At 27.3% G+C, this 20,544-nt stretch overlaps 1 protein-coding gene across 2 annotated transcripts; it reads right to left on the reverse strand.

Annotated features, from left to right (window-relative positions):
* Window positions 1–2,426: 2,426 nt before the first annotated feature.
* Window positions 2,427–13,756, reverse strand: LOC134827035 (myosin-IIIb-like). Of its 2 annotated transcripts, XM_063839565.1 has the most exons (13): window positions 13,548–13,756; window positions 11,234–11,389; window positions 10,017–10,170; window positions 9,057–9,958; window positions 8,394–8,596; window positions 7,652–8,336; window positions 5,931–7,017; window positions 5,732–5,869; window positions 4,732–5,275; window positions 4,557–4,637; window positions 3,738–3,917; window positions 3,649–3,676; window positions 3,393–3,511 (listed from the first exon to the last, which is right to left on the reverse strand). In XM_063839565.1, exons 1-12 carry the CDS (start codon window positions 13,698–13,700, stop codon window positions 3,649–3,651), a joined length of 4,311 nt encoding a protein of 1,436 aa, XP_063695635.1. In that variant the 5' UTR covers window positions 13,701–13,756; the 3' UTR covers window positions 3,393–3,511. The 2 variants fall into 2 exon arrangements, with proteins under 2 accessions (XP_063695634.1, XP_063695635.1); XM_063839564.1 differs by lacking the exon at window positions 3,649–3,676 and having other exon boundaries at window positions 2,427–3,511.
* Between the last annotated feature and the right edge of the window lie 6,788 nt (window positions 13,757–20,544).

Genomic DNA, 20,544 nt, shown 5'->3' on the forward strand with positions numbered 1-20,544 from the left:
ATACTACTTTGTTTTTGGTTCATATAAAAGGTTCATTTTATGATATTCTATTAAGAAAATATTGAAAATTTTCAAGCATTTTGACCCTTTGCATTAATTTAAGCCTTCATTTGCTTAATTTTAACATCCAAACTTTACAAAAAAAAAAAAAAAAAAAAAAAAAAAAAAAAATGTGAAATTTTTGGATGGTTCTTAAGCTTGAAAATTGAAAAAATAGAAATACGTAATTTTGACATTGAGAGCCCATTTGATGGTTTTCAAGCTTGAAATTGATCAAAAATTATGAAAAACTTCTTTGGATGTCTTTTCGAAGGTTCTTAAGCTCGAAAATTGAAAAATATTAAATACACAATTCTTCAAAATTTTTGATGTATTTGTTTAGAATGTAAATTCAAGGAGTATTTAGACAATCAACATTACTTTAAATCTTCATTTTCGTAATTATGACATCCGAAAATACAAACATATACTACAATTCGAATTTTCTTGCTAATTCAAGGTACTTTTTGATGTTTTTCTATATAAAATTTTTCTTATTGTATTCTATTTTAAAAATAAACTATGTTGACGCCGACACTCTCTGTCTCTACACACGACAGACAATAGACTTTTTTTCAAAAAAAAAAAAAAAATCTTACACCTGGGGATTTTACGACAAATAGAAAAAGTTTCCTTATTGAACTCGAATTTAATTTTATAAATAATATTAATGTAAAAATTGTTTGACTTGCTTGTAAGGGAAAATTTTTACAAATTGTCACGATCACACGTCTGTCGTTTCTCTCTCATTTCCATATTAGTTGAACTCTGTGTCATACAAATGTTTAGAAGAGCGCGGTAGAATAAACGCACATCTGTCTTGTCGAAGCATTTTTCATCAAATTTTTGTATCTCAAAGAAATCAACAGACGGAAAACCAATCGGAGATCGGGGACTTACCTGATTTATTAATGGTGCGAGCGTTTTTTCAATTGATACAATTTTAATTGTGCTCAGAATGTCGGAAAAGTTAGCCTGTGGTGCATTCGTAACTGTTTGCGATGTCGTAGATGACGACGATGGCGCTATTGGAGGAAGACTTTCTGCCATTTTATCAAATTTTTATTTTTTTTTTAATTTATTTTCAATAATTTGCATCAATTATGGCATTTAGAGACACTTTTTCGACGTTTTTTTGTTCACCGACCCGAAATTTGCCTACACTAAATAACGCAAGATCATTCCGTTCATTTGAGATTTCGACAAAAAACTAACTTGCTCATTGAATTCAATAAATTTTTCTCAAAAATAGTTTCGTACGTGCACGAGTTTTCTCTGCTCCGAGTGAAAAAGCATTCATGTGTGAGTATCTCTCGGAAAAATCTTGTCTTATGTTGTGATCTACGATCGTGAGTAAAATTTAAGAAGAAAGGTAAATCAAGAGAATAGACGCCATAAAGCATAAAAAAATATTATTTTATAGTTTTCAGTGTCTGTGTCTTGCAGATTATTACTGAGTACGTGTAATTTTATGCTTTTTATTTGTTTATATTTATAGAAAAAGAATGAAATTCTCGGGCACGACGAGTGTGAATTGACAACGTAATTATATGAAAAATGTACGAAATAAATGAAGCGAATTTGACGTCAGATTTCAGTGAAAATTAACTTTTTTTTATTATTGCAATTATTTACAAAACAACTTTTGATTTAAATATTCAAATTAGGCCGTTACAAATTTTTTTTTGAACTTTTTGTCCCATGCCCTATTTTAAATGTCGAAAATCCAATGGAACAAAATTTTAAAAAAATGTTGAAAATTTTTTAAAAATTATCGTTTTTTGGTCTTTTTCCATATTCTTTCAAGAAATTTTAAAAACATTTTCGATTTTTTAATAAATGATTATTAAAATTAAAAAAAAAAAGTTTTGAAATACTTTTTTATACAAAATGACAAAATTCATTATTCAACAGTTCAATATTTTAGTTGATTTTATGTTAAAAATATTGAGATTTCTTAATTTAAAATTGATATCAAAGTATTTCAAGTTAAAAATTTAAATAAAAAAATTTCATAAAAATAACTGTCAAAAAGTTTTGAAAAATAATTTTTTTGAAAAAATTTTTAGAGAAGAAAATTCATGTTAAATTTCGTTTTTCAATACAAAAATTCTTAAAAATTAAAATTTTTTTAAAATATTTTTAATTTTCAAGAATTTTTGTATTAAAAAACGAAATTTAACATTAAATTTTTTCTCTTAAAATATTTTCAAAAAAAATTTTTTTTTAAATTTTTTGACAGTTGAAAAAATATTGAATATTTTTTGTCTAAATTTTGAAAATATATTCTGATATTATTTTTAAATTATCAAATCTCAATATTTTTTTTACCATAAAATCAACTAAAATATTCATTAATGATCAAAAATTGTTAAAATTTTGTCATTTCGTATGAAAAAGTATTTCAATTATTTTTTTTAAATTTTTTTGACTCATTTAAAAAAAAATGTTTTGGGACAAAAACATGAAAAAAAAAAAATTGGAGTGGCCTCAGGTAATTAATAATTTTCATGATAAAGTAAATTAGGTATTTTTTCCTTTTTGCGCAGGAGGAGGCGTCGGAGGGTTAACATTTCCTTTCCGCTTTCTCAAAGACTCCGTTGGACCTTGTGTTGGTCTCAGCAATTGACGGAAATTGAATGGACCGAGATACGAGTTATCAGTTTCTCCCTTAGCTCCCAAAATAATCGCTTGTTCAACGGAGTCGAATGAATTGAAAGAATTCATTGAACTCGAATTTGTGTTCGTACTTGAGCTGCTTGCGGAATGGGGTTTCTTGCTGATGCGTTGCGGGCTCTTGACTTCCATGTTCAAAAATTTCGAAAGACTGAAATTGGTAGAACTTCGATTTGATGGAGTTTTGTTTTGCTTTTGGGGAGATCGTCGTTTCTGTTGCGGATCGATGCTGTCGCCAAAACGACGCAAAAGGGGACTTTTCGTTCGCATTTCGCCGTCAATGACGTTGTAATACTCATTCTTGGGTACTTGATTGCGCTGCTGGGGAATGACTTTTTTCATCTTCTTGTTGAATATATGATTGTTCTCCTTTTCGACAATATTTTTTGTCTTCTGTGTCTTTTCGACGGCACCAAAGTTGTTGTGTTTGTTTAAATTTGTTTCGCAATTCCCTTTATGGTTATTACTACTTCTATTACTGCCGTCACTGTTCCTATCATTATTGTGAATTTGTACTGTTGTTGTTGTTGTTGGATTCTTGTTTGAACTAGATGACGATGACGAGGACGACGACGAAGATGACAACGCGCTCTGTTTAAAGTGTAATTCCTTCAATAATTTCGTGTCACATTGCTGTTGGATGTTTTGATAGTCGAGCAGCGAATCTGATTTATTGTTTATGTGAGAGACAATTTGTTGCGGCGGTGAGATACGAAGTGCTTGTGTTCTATTTGGATTGAGGTAGTTGAATGCTGGAATGGGAGCGGGACGAACGCCATAATCCTTCGAGGCAAAACTGTATGCGGAAAAAGTGAAAAATGACATTAGAACATGACAAATAAATATGACAAGCACTGAAATTGCTTTGGAGCGAGATTATATATCAACATCTAGCAACTAATGGATATTGCAAGGAGAAATAAATTTTGATACCTATTTCCTCATGAATAGATTTTTCGCTCTTTGACGAAAAAAAAAAAAGATTTTTGGTGAAGTAAAACTTTTGAAATCAATTTTCGTACCTGATCATTCCCTGAATCGGTGGATTCGCGTCGTTGGAAAAGGCAGAATGCCAACTTGGATTACTTCTTTCTGCTGAAGATCGTTGTCGTTCGTTGTTATTGTTGCTGTTACTTGAACTACTGCTTAAAACGTATCCTTTGTTTATTACAGGGCCTTGTTCCTTTTCCTTATATTTGAATCTATATAACGAATCTTGAATTAATTTAGGCCGTTCCAAATTTTTTTCTATGTTTTTGTCCCAAAAGGTTTTTTTTTCAAAATGGGGCAAAATAAAAAAATAGTTTTGAAATGCTTTTTTATACAAAATGACAAAATATAAACAATTTTCGATCATTAATGAATATTAAGTTGATTTTCTATCAAGGTTAAATTTTAGGCAGAAAAAATTTCATAAAAAAAAAGTTTAAAAATATTTTTTTTGAAAATATGTTTAGAAAAGAAATTTTATGTTTTTGAAATTTTTAAAAAAATTTTAAGAATTTTTGTACTAAAAAACGAAATTTGACATGAATTTTCTTCTTTAAAAGTATTTTCAAAAAAAAACTTTTTTTAAAAATTTTTTGACACTTATTTTTATGAAATTTTTTTGTTTAAGTTTTTAAATTGAAATAATCTGAGATTAATTTTAAATTATCAAATTTCAATATTTTTATCAACTAATATATTCATTAATGATCAAAAATTGTTAAAATTTTGTCATTTTGTATAAAAAAGCATTTCAAAATTTTTATTTTATTTTTGAAAAAAATGTTTTGGGACAAAAACATCGAAAAAATTTGGAACGGCCTTAATTTTTTTTGTAAAAATTGTTAGAAAACCTTTTTGATTTCTGAAGTTGCTCAACTTTATAAAGGGGATAGTCCCAAGGAGAGCTTTCAGTATCGTCGAAATCTTCTTGACTACGTGTTTTTAAGTGTGTGCATTAAATAAAAGAAGAGATATTGTGTTAAGAAAGAAAATCTATAAAAAAAATCCACGCACAATGGATTGTACCTAATATATCCTCCATTTGCATTTTCTGTCAAATTTCCATTTTTATCGCCTTTTCCCACGTTCGTTTTTGAAGATCGCGCCTCATTTTCTCCGCCGGGAATTGATCCGAGCAATCCAGGCACTAACACGAATCCCGGAGGTCTTTTGTAATCTGACGGAAGTTTGTTCAGCAAATTTAACGGGATTCCAGATTTATTTTTTCGCAAAATTTTATGCACATCTTGATTCAGCAAATGAACATTTTGCGACAATGCCATCAATTGTTCCTGTTGCTCTTTCGGTGTCATGCCTTTCTTTGCGGGAGATCCAAAAGGACTCTTTTTTCCATTTGGGGATGCTTGACTGTCTCGCGAATTGCCTCCTCGTGCTCGAAAGGTTCTATAATAGCGATGTGCAAAACGAGCAGCTTCGTCAGATGTAAATCCTTCCTTTTGCATAAGTTTTTGAGCCTCAACGCGATTTCGTGCGGTGTTTAAAATTATCTTTACTTTCGCTTCTTGCTCAGGAGACCATTTTTTCTTTCGAATTGTGTATCCACGGAAATCTAAAAAATAAAAAATGTTTAATTTTCGAAGAAAAAAAACATCATAAAAATGAAACTCAACAGTTTTGTCCAAAATTTTTGAAATAAAAATATGCAAAAAAATATAAAAATTTGGAAATACTTTTTTTTCATACAAAATGCCAAATTTAAAAAAAAAATCTTATTTTAAAAGATTTAAAAAATTTTTAAAAATTAAAAATTGGTTTAAAAAAAAAAAAATTGAAATCACATTTTTATTAAAATTATTTTTAAAAAGAAAATTTCATGTCGAAACGATTTTCAATAAAAAAAATTACTAAAAGATGGAAAATTTTAAAAAAATAATGAAAACAGACCAAAAATTGGTAATTTTTTGATAAAAATTTTAATTTTTTTTTATTTTGCCCCTTTTGACTTTTAAAATAGAGCATCGAACAAAACTATTGAATTTCATTTGGAGCATCTTAAGTTACTTACAACTTTGAATCAATACTGCAGCCTTTTCTTTTTGATTGTCTTTATCGTTATTGCGTGACATGTCATTGAAATTTTCCTGAGATGAGATATTTTGAAGGAGTTTTGCTCTACTAACAACTTGTTGAACTTTTGATGGTGCTAAAAACAAAAAAAAAAATACATTTTGTATCAAAAAATTGTCAAAATTTGATTTAATTACCATTCTTCGCTTGTTCCGATTTTTGTTTTCGTTCCATTTCTCGTCTCTCTTGTAAGATTTGCATTCGACGACGTGTCAACCAGCCTCTAACATGTTTTTGTAACGTTACGACACTTGCTTGTCTTTCCCTGCGCAACTTCCTTACATGAATTTTAGCCAACCATCGACGAACGAACGCTTGAACAAGTGTAATTTTTCGAACTTGTTCTTCATATAACTTTGCCAAATACTCTACATGATAATATTTTAGGAAAACTTTCGACTTTCCTAATGCCCATCCATCCATTTTGAGACGAACGAGTAACAAACGACATGACTCCCGATTTGCAACAACTCGTTCCTCGAATCCAAAAGCCAAGAAACAATATCGTTTCAAGAACTCCGCAAACGTAAATCGATGACTAAACCCATGTTGACGTATTCGGATGGTTTCCAAGACTCCCGTGTATCGCAGCTGCTTAATAACTTTCGTTGCGTCAAACGATTTGGGAGTTTTCACATCATTCGGTTTGATGCATCGTACAAATTGCGGCGTTCCAGCTACCATTTTCTGCAATAAATCCATCAACGAGTAACGGAAATACGTTGCGACTGTTTGCTGAGCCCGTGATTGCGACGCCAAGCCACGTGAATTGAATTTTTCTTTCGTGTCAACCATAATATTCGATTTTGATCCTACCGCAGATGACGAATCTTGGAATGCTGAATACAAATTTCCCGTTTTTGTGATGGGACATTGGAACAGAAAACGAATCATGTCGTATTGGCTTTGACGTAACAGTTGAATTACTTCCATTGGGAGGTAATTTCGATTTTTCTCCAAAAAACCATCCGCTTGATACACAACTCTTCCGGCGAAATGATGAACGGCAAAGCAAAGGGCATCAGATTTTGGTCTCTGATAGAATTTGGATTTGATGTTGCCATGAAACTTTTCAATCATCGATTTTTCGGTTGCGCGTGGAAAACGACTTTCCTCGTCAAGAAGAGCTAAAAGTCCCAAGGGACGTGTGAGAAGCATATCTAAAACAGGACGATTATCCGCAAATTCGACCAAATCCACGGGAATTCCTTCCGCCATGTATTCCTTTAAAAAAAATAAACAAAAAGTTGATTTAGGCCATTACAAATTTTTGTTTTTGTCCCATGCCCCATTTTGAAATTCAAAGGGGCAAAATAAAAAAAAAAGTTGAAAATTTCATCAAACCGTTTTTTGGTCGTTTTTCATAATTTTTTAAAGCAATTTTCAAATTTTTTTAAAAAATATTTTCGATTTTCTAAAATTTTTGTATTAAAAAACGAAATTTTACACAAATCTTCTTTAAAAAAATGAGAATCTTCTGTAAAAATATTTTTAAAAAATTATTTTCAAATTTTTTTGATACTTATTTTTATGAATTTTTTATTGAATTAAAAATTTAACAAAAAAAAATCATAAAAATAACTGTTAAAAAATTTTGAAAAATAATTTTTCTTTAAAAAAAAATTAAAGAAGAAAATTCATGTTAAAATACGAATTTCAATACAAAATTCTTGAAAATATTTAAAAAATTTTTTAAAAATTCCTTGAAAAAATATGAAAAATGATGAAAAAATGGTAAATTTTGATGAAATTTTCAACATTTTTTTTATATTTTTTTCCCATTGGATTTTTGGCTTTTGATAAATGGGTCAAAAAAAAAAATTGGAGCGGCCTAAATAAAATTACAAAAAAAACTTACTTGTTGTTCCCACGTAAAAATATGTTGATTAAAGTAATATTGAATCTGTTCATTCGCAATATTAATACAAAGTTGTTCGAATGAATTTGTTGGAAAATTTTCAAATCCAAAAATATCCAATAATCCTACTGAAAGTTGTTCCGGGTTGTTTGGACGATTAAAAACTAACAGCAAATTTATCTGGTTAACCATCCAATCGAACAATCTCCCGTACAATCCTTTCGCCATTGCATCTCGAGCAACTCCAGCCTCAGCTACCGTATTGTTTCGTGTAATAATTTCTCCCTTTGTAACGACAGAATTTGATGTTAACGCTTCCAGCAGCTCTGACGGTTCAACTCCCAACAATTTCGAAACGCGATGCATTGGAGCGACATCAATTACGCGCGCTTTGTTATCTGTATTATCATGCGTAACAACTTCGCCAAATTCGAGATCTCCCAAATTCAGAACAGCAGCCAAAACACGATTTACGCCATCGATTTCCTCATTTTTGAAGCCGAGAACTTTGAAACTCGCCTGTAATTGTTTCCATTTGTCAACATTGAATTCGGGAGAATTTGTCGTTGGTGTCAGATATTTGTGTTGTTTACGGAAAGCAGCATCAAGATGATAATTTCCCAAATTTCGTTCGTGTTCAAGACCATCATAGAGGTAATAGAATACATGAAAATTTCCCTCATCGCTAAAAAAAATTATTTTAAGAAAATTTATTAAAAAATTTTTAATGTCTAATATTTACCCTGCTTGTTTAACGACTCGACTTTGTTCCAAGAGATAAACAGAAATTCTTGCTCCCGTCACTTTACCCGTTCGAGTCATCGTCAATTCCAAATATTTGCCGAAACGGGAAGAATTAGAGTTGATGCCTGTTCTTGCATTACCAAATGCCTCCATTATAGGGTTAACTTGCAATATACGTTCTTCCAAATTTCGATTTGAAGCCTGCGAAAGAAATTATAACAATTTTAAAGAAAATTTTTAATTTTTATAAACTTTTGTACTGAAAATGATATTTTTAGAAGAATTTTTTTCTCCAAAAATAATTTTTCGAAAATTATTGAATTAATATTTTCAAAATTAAAAAAAAAAAAAAAAATTATGAAAAAATATTTTATGAAAAAAAAAAATTATGAAAGAAATTTTTTATGAATTTTTTTTTTTAATTTTTTTATGAAATTTTTTTTTTATTTTTTTTCATAATTTTTTTTTTGAATTTTTTTTTAAATTTTTTTATGAAATTTTTTTTTTTTTGTGAAATTTTTTGAATGAATTTTTTTTTATTTTTTTTTTAAATGATTTTTTTATTATTTTTTTATGAAAATTTTTAAGTTGAATTGCACTTAATTTTTTTTTGAAAAAAAAATTTGGTACAAAAAGTTCGAAAAAAAAGTTAAAAAAGTACCTTTCCAAGTAACACGAGTTGTTTCAACAAGAAATTCGCACTTTCTGTTTTTCCGCTTCCGCTTTCGCCTGAAATGACGATGGCTTGATTCTGTTTTTCGTGTACAAGCGCTTGATGAGCCGCATCAGCAACGGCAAAAATATGCGGAGGGTTATCAGAACGCGCTTGTCCATTGTATTTTTTCTGTGTAACCCCCGAATAAATTTTCAGCTCTTCAAAGGGATTGACAGCGACAAGAATATCGCCAATGTACGTGTAAATTTGCTTCTGATCATATCGTTTCTTTAATTGATCAACAATGGAATCTTCCGTAAGAGTTTCCAAACCCGCCAAATCATCCATATACATTTTCTCGGGTTTTGACTTTCGATCTGATTTCAAATTTCCGAATCGCGTTGTTGCTTCTGGTTGTCTTGGATCGCGTCCTTCTTCACGTTGACGTTGAATTTCCATTCGCAACTCTTTTTTCACGTGACTTTCGTACGAAGCGACATTCTGCAGCAACGGATGTTTGATAAGCTCTTTCGAAAAGGGACGTTGTTCGAGGTCTTTAATGAGACACTCGGAAATGAAATCACTCAGTAAATGTGTGTGTTGTTCGGGATGTTGTAATGCTGGCGGAGGATTTCGCGGAATTTGAAATAAGGCACGCATCGGATGCAAATCATTCAGCGGCGGATCTCCTTCGGCAAGTTCGATTGCTGTTATTCCGAGAGACCAAACATCGCATCGTGAGTCGTATGACTGATCAAGTTGTTGTTCGCAAGCAATAACTTCGGGTGACATCCAATATGGGGTGCCTACAGATGTATTTCGACGCGCCATTGTTGCTGCTAAATGTGAAGAAACGCCAAAATCAACGAGTTTTACGTCGCCTTGTTCCGTTAAAAGTATATTATGACCTGAAAAAATATTTAAGTGTTGATTTTAATTTTGAATTTCAAAAAAATGAAGACAAACCTTTGATATCTCGATGCATACAATGATTTCCGTGTAAAAATACTAAAGCTCGTGCCGTTTCTCGCAAAATATAAGCAATTTGTTCGTCTGTCAAGCGTTTTCCTTTTAATTTTAAGCCATGAACGAGATCAGTTACGGATCCTCCTGTGCACAACTGCAAGATTAAAAACGAAATGAAGCAAAAAACGATAAAAAATTTAATTAAAACTACTCAGAGATTCGCGTGTCTTGTCTAAAAAACTTCCTATATCATCATTTTATGAAAATTTTTTAATTCTTTTGTTTCAATTTCTTTTATTTTTTTAAGATTAAAAAAAAGTAGTTTACAAAATCATATTTGTTTATACATCTTGTTGCATATGAGTTGCATCGTCGAAATTATTACCTAATTTTAATCAAGAAAGGGCGGTGCCATATACTCATCAAACATGAATAAAAACTTCTTTATGAATAAATTTTATGTTTTATTACAATTTTTATATTGAGTTTGCCCTACAAAATTTGTTCATGAGAGGTAATCTCGAAAACTATACGTCTCAGAGCATATGTTTCATGGAGAAAAATGTTAGTTATGACGTGCCCGATGTTTTTCGTGAAAAAAAAAAATTAAAAAAAAAAAAAAAAAAAAAAAAAAAAAAAAAAAAAAAAAAAAAAAAAAAAAAATAAAAAAAAAAAAAAAAAATTTTTGAAGCTTTCAACTTCTTAAAACATATTTTTTTTATATATTTTTTTTTGTATTTTTTTTACGAAAAATATAAAAATTATTTTACAAGTTGAGAACTTCAAAAATGTATTTTTATCTATTTATTTTATTTTTTTCGATTTTTAATTTTTTTTAATTTTTTTTTTTATTTTTTTTTTTTAATTTTTATTAAAAGATTTTTTATGTGTGATGATTCAAAGAGAAAAGATACATGATAAACAAAACCTCATATCTTATTTTCTTTCATTTTCTTCTATTTTATTGCTCATGCTTTAGACAATATTGCACGAGATTGAAAGCCAACCGTAATAATAAAACAATTGAACGTTAAAACAAAACAATAGTTCACGTAAGAGAACAAAATTCAAATGTTAGAGATATTATTTAATAATAAAATTGCGTATGAATATGAAAAATGACCGAAAATTTGCCTAAAAAGTTTTGTATGATGCAATTCAAAACTAGGTTAAGCATGAAGTCAAAGGAAAAATTATTATCATTTTTCAAATCTTACCTCCATGACGAACCACAATTGATCATCTTCAGGCGTTGTTCCATGTTTCAGAAAAATTCCCACAAAAGTCGGCAAATTTGGGTGTTTCGATAAATCTCTGAAGACCAAATACTCTTCTTCAATTTCTTCCAAATTGTCTTGAATACTCTCTAAAATCTGAAAAATAAAAAAAAAACTCATGAAACTTACAAAGTAACAAAATTTTAATGTTTTGTATCATGCGATCATTTCAACAACAATAAAAAAAACAATAATTATTTTTTTTTAACTACCGACTTCGACTCCATCTCACAATGAGAATCAATTTAATTATATTTTAAATTTTGCATGATAGGGCAAAACTATTCCTTTCTCATTTTTTTTTGAACTAACGGTTTTTTTTTGTTACAAATAATAATATAATAATGATTTTTAGTTGAAAAAATTGTTCGATACTACATAATTATTTTTAATTAGTCAATCTGATCAAAAAAAAAGTCAGTTATCACTTCACGTTTGCATGATGTACCGACAAAATTATTGTAAAATATAGCATTCATTAAATTTTGGCGTTGATGCGAAGAAGAAAAATGAGTTATCGTGAAGCTTTGTTTTGAAAGCACACACAATTATTTTATTTTATTATTGTCTTCTACCATTTTAATGAACTAAAAAATAAATTATTATTTTTCATTTTCATGCATAATTCAACACGGGCACAAAAAAATTCTCGAAATTCTTCAATTTTTACCTTTTCAATTTAATTTTCATCATTATCTTTCGCATTTTACCTCCGTCGTCGTCGCCGTATTTTATTTTTAATTCTATTTCATTTACTTCATCATCATTAAATATTTTACATAGTTTTGCTCGAAATTCAAACGATTTAATTATTATTATTACTACTTTATGTGTTTAAGTGTGTGACATGGTGCTTGATGATGATGATGTTGAAGAGAACAATAGTCACGTGCATCTCTCTGGCTTTTCAATAAATTTACATATGCAATTATTTTTTAATTTAATGACGATTGCAACGTCAACATTTTTGTGTGATGCACAGTGAATTATGGGCATTGTTTACTCACTCGCGTTATAATTAAAAGAAATTTTTTCATTGTAAAAGTTTTTTTTTGTGTTTTGTGAGTGAGTAAAAAAAAACAAAAATAATGGTATTTAATTTAAAGAAACCGCACATGAAGATGTCGGTGACGTATTTGACGAACATACTGAACGTACATATGAATGTAATGCTACTTGCAGTGATAGTAAAATTTATGCGACCCTCTTCGATGAACATGAGCACACATTTGGGTTAAAGAAATTTTTTCATCGTATTGTTCGCCAACCTCACATGTTCAATGCTCTTATATCTGTGAAGTGATTAACCTTCACATCATTTCGAGAAAAATTGCTTTCATCTTTCTTTTATTTTTTTTTTGACGTAAAAAAGACTTTTAGTTTTGAATGCAATAAATTTGTGCACGAAGTTAACATTTGTGGTTTAAAAACTTTAGGAAATACTTCAAACCAAAAAGTACATGGTAAAAAATACAAAAAAATGTACATTTTTTGAACTTGAACTCTTCGTGTTGTGTCGACGATGTACGAAGTAATTAGGTGTGAAAAAGACAAACACAAGTAGTCGTGTTTTTTTTGTACTTTTCCATAAAGAAAACCAACAATAATATTTTTTTTTTGTTAAATAATGCGAATGGTAAAAAAAATAAAACAAAAATGTTTCATGAAAAAAACATTCATTAAGCTTGACTTTGAAAATTATGAATTATTTTTTTTTAAATTTATATTTGACGAAAAAATGACATGAATGTGATATAACTTGTAAAAAATATCTTAAAAAATTTATTTTTAAGTTTTCAAAAAAAAAAAAAATATTCTTAAAAAATTCATTTTTAATTTTCCATTTTTAAAAAATTAAAATTGAAGTTAAAATTGAAAAACTGAAATTATTTTTAAGTTTTCAAAAAAAAAAAAAAAAAAAAAAATCTTAAAAATTTATTTTTAATTTTCCATTTTTAAAAAAATTAAAATTGAAGTTTTTAGAAAAATTATGTTTAAAAAATTCTTTTAACATTTTTACGTAAAACTTTTGAATTTTTAACAAAATTTTTGCAAATAAATAATTTTAATAATTTTTATTAATTTATTTTTTGATTTTATGAAAAAAAAATTAAAATTTGTCTATATTTTTCCCATAAGAATTATCTAAATTACAATATTGTTGAATTTTAATTGAATTTTTATTTTTTTTTTTTTTTTAAAACAATTATTAAAAGTGTAATAAAGCAATAAAATTTCTATGAAATACACTTACCTTAATAGCGACACTTGCTCCGCTTTTGTTATCTTTCGCACTATAAACTTCTCCGTAAGTGCCTTCGCCGATAAGATGACTTAAGGTAAATCTGCCGTCTGGAGAAGGCAATCGATCAAAGTCGATATGTTGTGACAGTCCAGCGTATGCCATTTTTATTTCCTTTTTAAATTTTTTTTTTTGAAAAATATTGATTTTAATTATTTTTCCTCATTTTTTTATTATTATTTATCTGTAACGAAAGATAATATTTAATTTTCATTAGTCATTTTCAAGAAAAATTATGTAAATTTAGTACTATAGATCTTAAAACATTTTTCTTTTATTTAAAAATATATTCATATTTCAAACTTTATTTTCACTCACACATAATTTTTATTTTAAAATTGTTTTATTATCATAAATTTCTGTTGTTAGTTTGATAAAGCTTTCAACATCACTGAATATTTAACTTTTTGTTTATATTTTTTTCTGAAAAACATATGTAATAAAAATATATTTAAAATTATTTATGTGAATCTCGTCATAGTTCAGACAATACAAGAATTCAAAAGTTGTTTCTTTGGGTTATGAACACTATTATCACATATTTTGTTGCTATTTTTAACTATTGTTATGGAAAAACAAAGCAAGCACATGACACACATAAAGTATTTTTTTTTCTATTTTTGTTTGTTAAATATATAATTTTTTTATTTTTTAAATTTATTAAAATTTATTTTAAATTATTATTTAAAACTTTTTAAAAATTAAAAAAAAAATTAAAATTAAAAAATTAATTAAAAATCAAAATTTATTTTTTAATATTATAACTTTGATTTATTTTTTACCGAAAATATTATGATTTTTTGTTTATTTATTTTTTATAATTTTTTTTTATTTTATTAGTTTTATTTAATATTTTTTGTTTATTAATGTTTACTCGAATGACACTGAATAATTAATGCAAATCAAAATTTGACTTAATTCCGCCCCTTAAATTTTTTGTCGTTCATATTAAAGCGTTTCAGTTTCACAATGATTTCAGTTTAAATGATACACTTAATTATTATCAATTTATTGTTTAGACTAAAATGTGTTTGTTATCAATGCAAGTAAACGACTATATATTTCAACAAGTCTCAAGTATTGCATTATATTGTTTTGAAAATTTGATTCATTTTCGTAATTAGATTTAAAAAGTGAAGTTTACTCTTGATTTCCGTGATATTGTGTTATTTACAAGGAGAAGTCTTCCTTTTTACTGAATAAAAATCCGCCGTTCATTAGAAAATCGATGTCACTCATGCTAATTGAATAATAGACAAAACCTTCATACGTGTCAGAATTTCATTGGAAAAACATTCATGGGTCATGATCGTCTATCTACCTTACTGCGTAACATAAAAATCTAATTAGTAGCTTCAATGGTAGCTAAATCACGCTCCAATAACAAATCGATATCAATTTTATTTTGCTGTACATTTGCAAGGAAATTTTATCGAGTCAAATGTCACATCACGTTTTTTCGATAAACATTATAGTGCGACAGATTAGACATGTCCCATCATTTTGCATTAAGCTACCTTAAAACACAAGACACCTTTTAATTAGATATATTTCGTATAAATTATCGATTTTGGAAGGATTTTGATGGGTAATTGAAGGCGTTCGTTTGTCTCGAAGGTTAGCGGTTGGCAAAGTGAGATAATTTTTCGTTGTTCTGTGATATATGCGTACTTTTTATGGTCCGATAAACATCGAAATATTAAAATTTTGTGAGCTTTCGGAAGTCTTTTATTGAATGTCGTCTACTTCCGCAAGAGGTTAATTGTTTATTTACTCTAAAAGTTAGTCAGCAACAAAATTTTTTGATATTTTGACGCAATTCATTTTATAATTTACGTAAAATGAAAACTTTTTGCCCTTTCAAACAGTTTCAACTTTAAATTTTATGGATTTTTATCAAAACTTTGCTCAATATAAATTGTTGAACATAAAAGCAGCATGTGTGTGTGGGACTAACATAAAATTTTAAGTATCCAAAAATGCTGTAAAAAGGTGTTTAAAACCGCAAATATCAAAAAATGATTGCCCTTGACAATTTATTACCCTTTAGTCCTTTTTCATTTCTCACTCTCTCCATGTTTTACGAGCGAGCAACTTTAACCCACAAGTACAAGATTAGAAACTTTTCTTTTTCAATTTCAAGTCATGGTCGACGCACGAACGAAACGATTATCTCTTCTCTCGGAACAAACTTTTGTAATAATATTTTAATAAAATAATCTCCAGACACTTTAAACGTCACATTAATTTTCCCAAAAGACGTACAATTTTTGTTCTTAAAAATTTAATAAAACAAAAAGTAAAAAGGATGTGATAGGCAGCACATGTATAAAATTTTCATTGTTTTTGTTTGAAAAAGCGGTAATGACGAAGAGAGACCCTCAGATTATATTATTATAAAATTTATTTATGCTTTTAAGTGGCTTATGGGAATAAAGAAATTGGACTCTATTGTTTTAGCACGTGATATATTAGTTTTGTGGATTTTTTTTTATTTATTTTTGTTTTTTGTTAGAGGTATTATTTATTACTCGTAATATTTTTTGGCAATGTTTGTTTTAATTAAGTTATTATTTTCGTTCTTTCGTAATTTAAGACAACGGGCAATGATGGGAAGTTTTTTTTATGTTTTTTTGGGCATGTTTAAAGTTTTTAGATGTCGTTGTAGATATGTAAATTTATGAAGACCATGAACAATTTTTATTTAAACGAAAGTCAAGGAGATTTATTGCTTCAAAAAGAGAATTTCATAACTTCAGATGTAAAAAAACATATATTTAAAAAAAATTTAAAAAAAAATTAAAAAACTAAAAAAAAATAAATTAAATTAAAAAAATAAAAAAAAAATAAAAAAAAAAAAAATAAAAAAAAAAAAAAAAATTAAAAAAATTTAAAAAATTAAAAAAAAAATTAAAAAAAAATTAAAAAAAAATTAAAAAAAATTAAAAAAAAAAAATAAAAAAAATAAAAAAAAAAAAAATAAAAAAAAAACTTATTAAAATTAAATTTTTTTATTTTTTTTAATTTTTTATATTTTTTTAAATACATATATATATATATTTTTTAGTTTTTTTAAATATTTATCTATATATTTTATAAAAATACTTTATAGAGCATTAAGTAATGTAAAAAAAGAAGCAATATTTTTTTCGAATACGATATAAATATTGTAAGAAGTGTTAAACAAAATATCATCTTTACTCTTTTTATTTAAATACTTCCTTTAAATTTTAAACAATCTGTTGTCTGTCACTAACAACCTCTTTTGACTTTTACTTCTTCTTCTTTTTCATTCCTTCCTGTTATTGCATGCACTAATTTGCTCTAAAACCAATTTTCAGTAACTTGATACACAAACTTTGGCACAAAACCAAACAAATGCAAACTGCAAAAAAGAGCAGTTGAGATATAGATAGATATACCAACGTACACTTGAATGGAGAAATATGTAACAAAAAAAAAAAATAAACCTGTAACATCATGCGCGCAAAAAGTAAGACAAACACGGTAAAATGGCAAGGAACCTGTTTACATTCTTATTTCGCTGCGTTCACTAGGTTAGTAAGGTAATGCGTGTTCGTCGTTCGCTTTGGGTAAACGACACATCGCATCGTGACATAAACTGGATTGTTTCTATTTCACACAGAGCATATATGCGAGAAATGCAACAACTATGCATAAATAGAAAGAAAAAAAGATAAATATCATAGCGGTAATCGACATACGCATTTTATGCTTTTTTCTGCTATTCGAATTGTTTCGTAATAATAACCATAAATTAAATTCATCGATTAACGGTTTCTTGTGAGATTTTGAGAAAGGTCAGTAAGGCCGTTCTGAATTTTCTTAATTAAATTTTATTAATTTTTTTTAAATTTATTTTTAATTTTTTTTTTAAATTTCAAGTTGAAAATTTTAACAAAAAATTTCATAAAAATAATTGTCAAAAAATTTAAAAAATAAAAAAATAATTTATTTTTTTATATTTTTTTTAAAATAAAATTATTTTATTTTTTTAAAAATTAAATTATTTTATTTTTTTTAAATTAAATTATTTTATTTTTTTTTTAAATTATTTTATTTTTTAAAAATTATTTATTTTATTTTTTTAAAAATTTAAATTATTTTATTTTTTTAAAATTAAATTACTTAATTAAAATTTTTTTTTAGAATTTTTTTTTAATTCAAAATTTGTTTATATGTCAACTCAAAAATTCATGTAAATTAAAAAAAATTTTTGAAAATGTCTTGAAAAACTCCAAAAAAACGACCAATTTTGATGAAATTGTCAACTTTTTTTTCACTTTGCCCCATTGGATTTTCGACTTTTGAAAAAGCATAAAAAAATTGAAGCGGCCTAAAATTAAAATTAAAAAAAATGACTTCATTAGAGAAACTTTTTACAATTTCAATGCAAAGGTGTTTCATAGATTGACCTCTAATTCAATTAAAATTAATATTCGCATTACACGAAGTTTTGTCTGACCAACATATATTTTTTTTTAAACTACTCACCGATATCAAAAAAGAAATTAAACTTGTTTTATATGCGATTACATGAAAATCTCATTTGATAAACAACACTGCTCTGTATAGCATGGAAATTATAGCAACAACGCAAAAAGCAATAAATAAATTAGAGTAATTCATGTGTTACGTAAAATTAATAGACTGAATTTTATGCATCTCTCTCTGTGTTACAGACTGGTTCTGAACATGCAAATGAAATCCGTTAGTTATGTGATAGTTGATTCGCAAGAATTTGGGCTCTTAATCTATCACTCTATCGCGAAAATTAATGTTTCAATAGAAAATTAAACCCACATGTTTCCTTTTCTCTCTCTCGTGTTTCGAGACTTTCTCTCGTGATCCATTAAGCTCAACTAATGGCAAAAACACGAAATTTGGGTTCCATAAACTGAAAAATACCGAAGTGTCTGGGTTGAAACATGTTTGCGGTATCCTTTGGTCTGAATGTCGACAACTGTCGTTAATTTAAATGATGATGATGTTTTAGTCTAAAACATCATTTCAAGTTTTTTTTTTTGCTTTTGAATTTTTCGAATGAGAGACCGAAATGTTCGTTTAAATGGAGTTTAGTGTGTCACTGTCACCAAGTAACTTTTTATTTTTGATGTTTATCGATTAACGAACCGTTCTTGTCGCGGAGAAAAGCAGAAGTAAAAGTTATCGTGTCAAAAATTTATTTGGGTTCATTTAAAATGGTTGCGAATTCAGTGCTAAAGATGACAATGAGCAAAAAAATCATTTAGAAAATGTAACATCTTTCTTCAGAAGAAATAGTTTTAATATGAGATCATTAAATTTAATGAAAATGCGCACCGAAAACCCTTTTAACGACATAACGACATAAATTTTCGGCATTAAGTCAAGGGCTAATGTGATAAATCGCACATATGCATACAAATGGTCTAAAAGCTAAATTTTTAGGTTTCAAAAATTTCAAAATTTCTTATAATTTCGAGTTTTTTATGTTTGCTTTAGGCCGCTTCAAATTTTTTTTTGAACTTTTTGTCCCATGCCCCATTTCAAAAGTCAAAAATCCAATGGGGCAAAATAAAAAAAAAGTTAAAAATTTCATCAAAATTGACCGTTTTTTGGTCTTTTTTCATATTTTTTCAAGGAATTTTCCAAAATTTTTTAAAAATATTTTCAATTTTTAAGAATTTTTGTATCAAAAATCGTATTTTAACATGAATTTTCTTCTTTAAAATTTTTTTCAAAAAAATTATTTTTCAAAATTTTTTGACAGTTATTTTTACGAAATTTTTTTGTTTAAATTTTTAAATTAAAATACTCTGCGATAAATTTTAAATTATCAAATCTCAATGTAGATACCATAAAATCAACTAAAATATTGATTAATGACAAAAAACTTTTAAAATTTTGTCATTTTGTATAAAAAAGTATTTCAAATTTTTTTTTTTTTTATTTTGCCCCCCCCCCCCATTTTGAAAAAAGTTTTTGGGACAAAAAGTTCGAAAAAAATTTGGAGCGGCCTATGAAAAAAAATAAATTAATTGGAATCAAAAAATTGAATTAAACTTTCAAATTAGAAGATTTTGAAAAAATTTTTTTTTGTATGAAAGTGCATATGTGCGATTTATCTCATTATTAAACAGCAAATAGCCCAAAAGTGCAGATAGGAAATTTTTTCTGATTAAATTGGATTTAATTTAAATATATGAATTTAGTAGCTTTTTTACATCTCAAAAACGGCAAAAAAAATTAAAATTAATTTTTCTCAGTTTGTAAAAGATGCATATGTGCGATTTATCACATTAGCTCTTCAAAATATCGAAAAGAAAGGTCAATGTTAGTAGTAAGTAGACAATTAAATTTTTAACATATATTCCTTAATGTCAAATGTTTAAACTCTCATTAAAAGACATTTTACACCGATTGACGTCATTTGTAAGAAAGATAAGAATCGTAAAATAAATTTCCATTTGTATCAATTTTCACACATATGTTTTCACTTTTTCTTCTTCAAATCTTATCTTTTGTAGGAGACTTTCGATGTTATTTTTTTACTGATTATTGTTGAGTGTTTACAATAGAAAAATTAATGATTTCATCGCAAAGTAAACATAAACAAAACATTTTCTCATATGTTCACGCGTTTGTACCTTCTTTCTTCGTTACTCTTGCTGATAATTTTCATTCATTCATTTATTAAAATCTTTAAATAATTTCATTTTCAAGAAAAGTTGCTTTCTTTTTTCGTCGTTCATGTGTTTGTGGTCGGCTTTTGTTATTTTTTTTACATTGGCGCGCTCATTCATTTGAAATTTCTTTCGTATTTTGGAGACATTTTTGAAATTTGTTAAACAAATGTGTTGAATAGACCTTTGTTTGGAATTGATGTTGTATGAAACTAATTAAAAACATATTAAAGAGCTCTTAAAATTAATCTAAAAATAAAAAA

This window comes from Culicoides brevitarsis, chromosome 1, assembly GCF_036172545.1.
Source record: "Culicoides brevitarsis isolate CSIRO-B50_1 chromosome 1, AGI_CSIRO_Cbre_v1, whole genome shotgun sequence".
NCBI lineage: Eukaryota > Metazoa > Arthropoda > Insecta > Diptera > Ceratopogonidae > Culicoides > Culicoides brevitarsis.

What these genes read in the sequence shown, in the direction of transcription:
- LOC134827035 (XM_063839564.1), bottom strand. Translation starts at nt 13,700, where the DNA reads ATGGCATACGCTGGACTGTCACAACATATCGACTTTGATCGATTGCCT. An exon ending in AACTCGTGTTACTTGGAAAG is followed by an intron (nt 8,597 to 9,056) that starts GTACTTTTTTAA and finishes TTTCTTTCGCAG; the next exon opens with GCTTCAAATCGAAATTTGGA. An exon ending in CGAGTCGTTAAACAAGCAGG is followed by an intron (nt 8,337 to 8,393) that starts GTAAATATTAGA and finishes AATTTTTTTTAG; the next exon opens with CGATGAGGGAAATTTTCATG.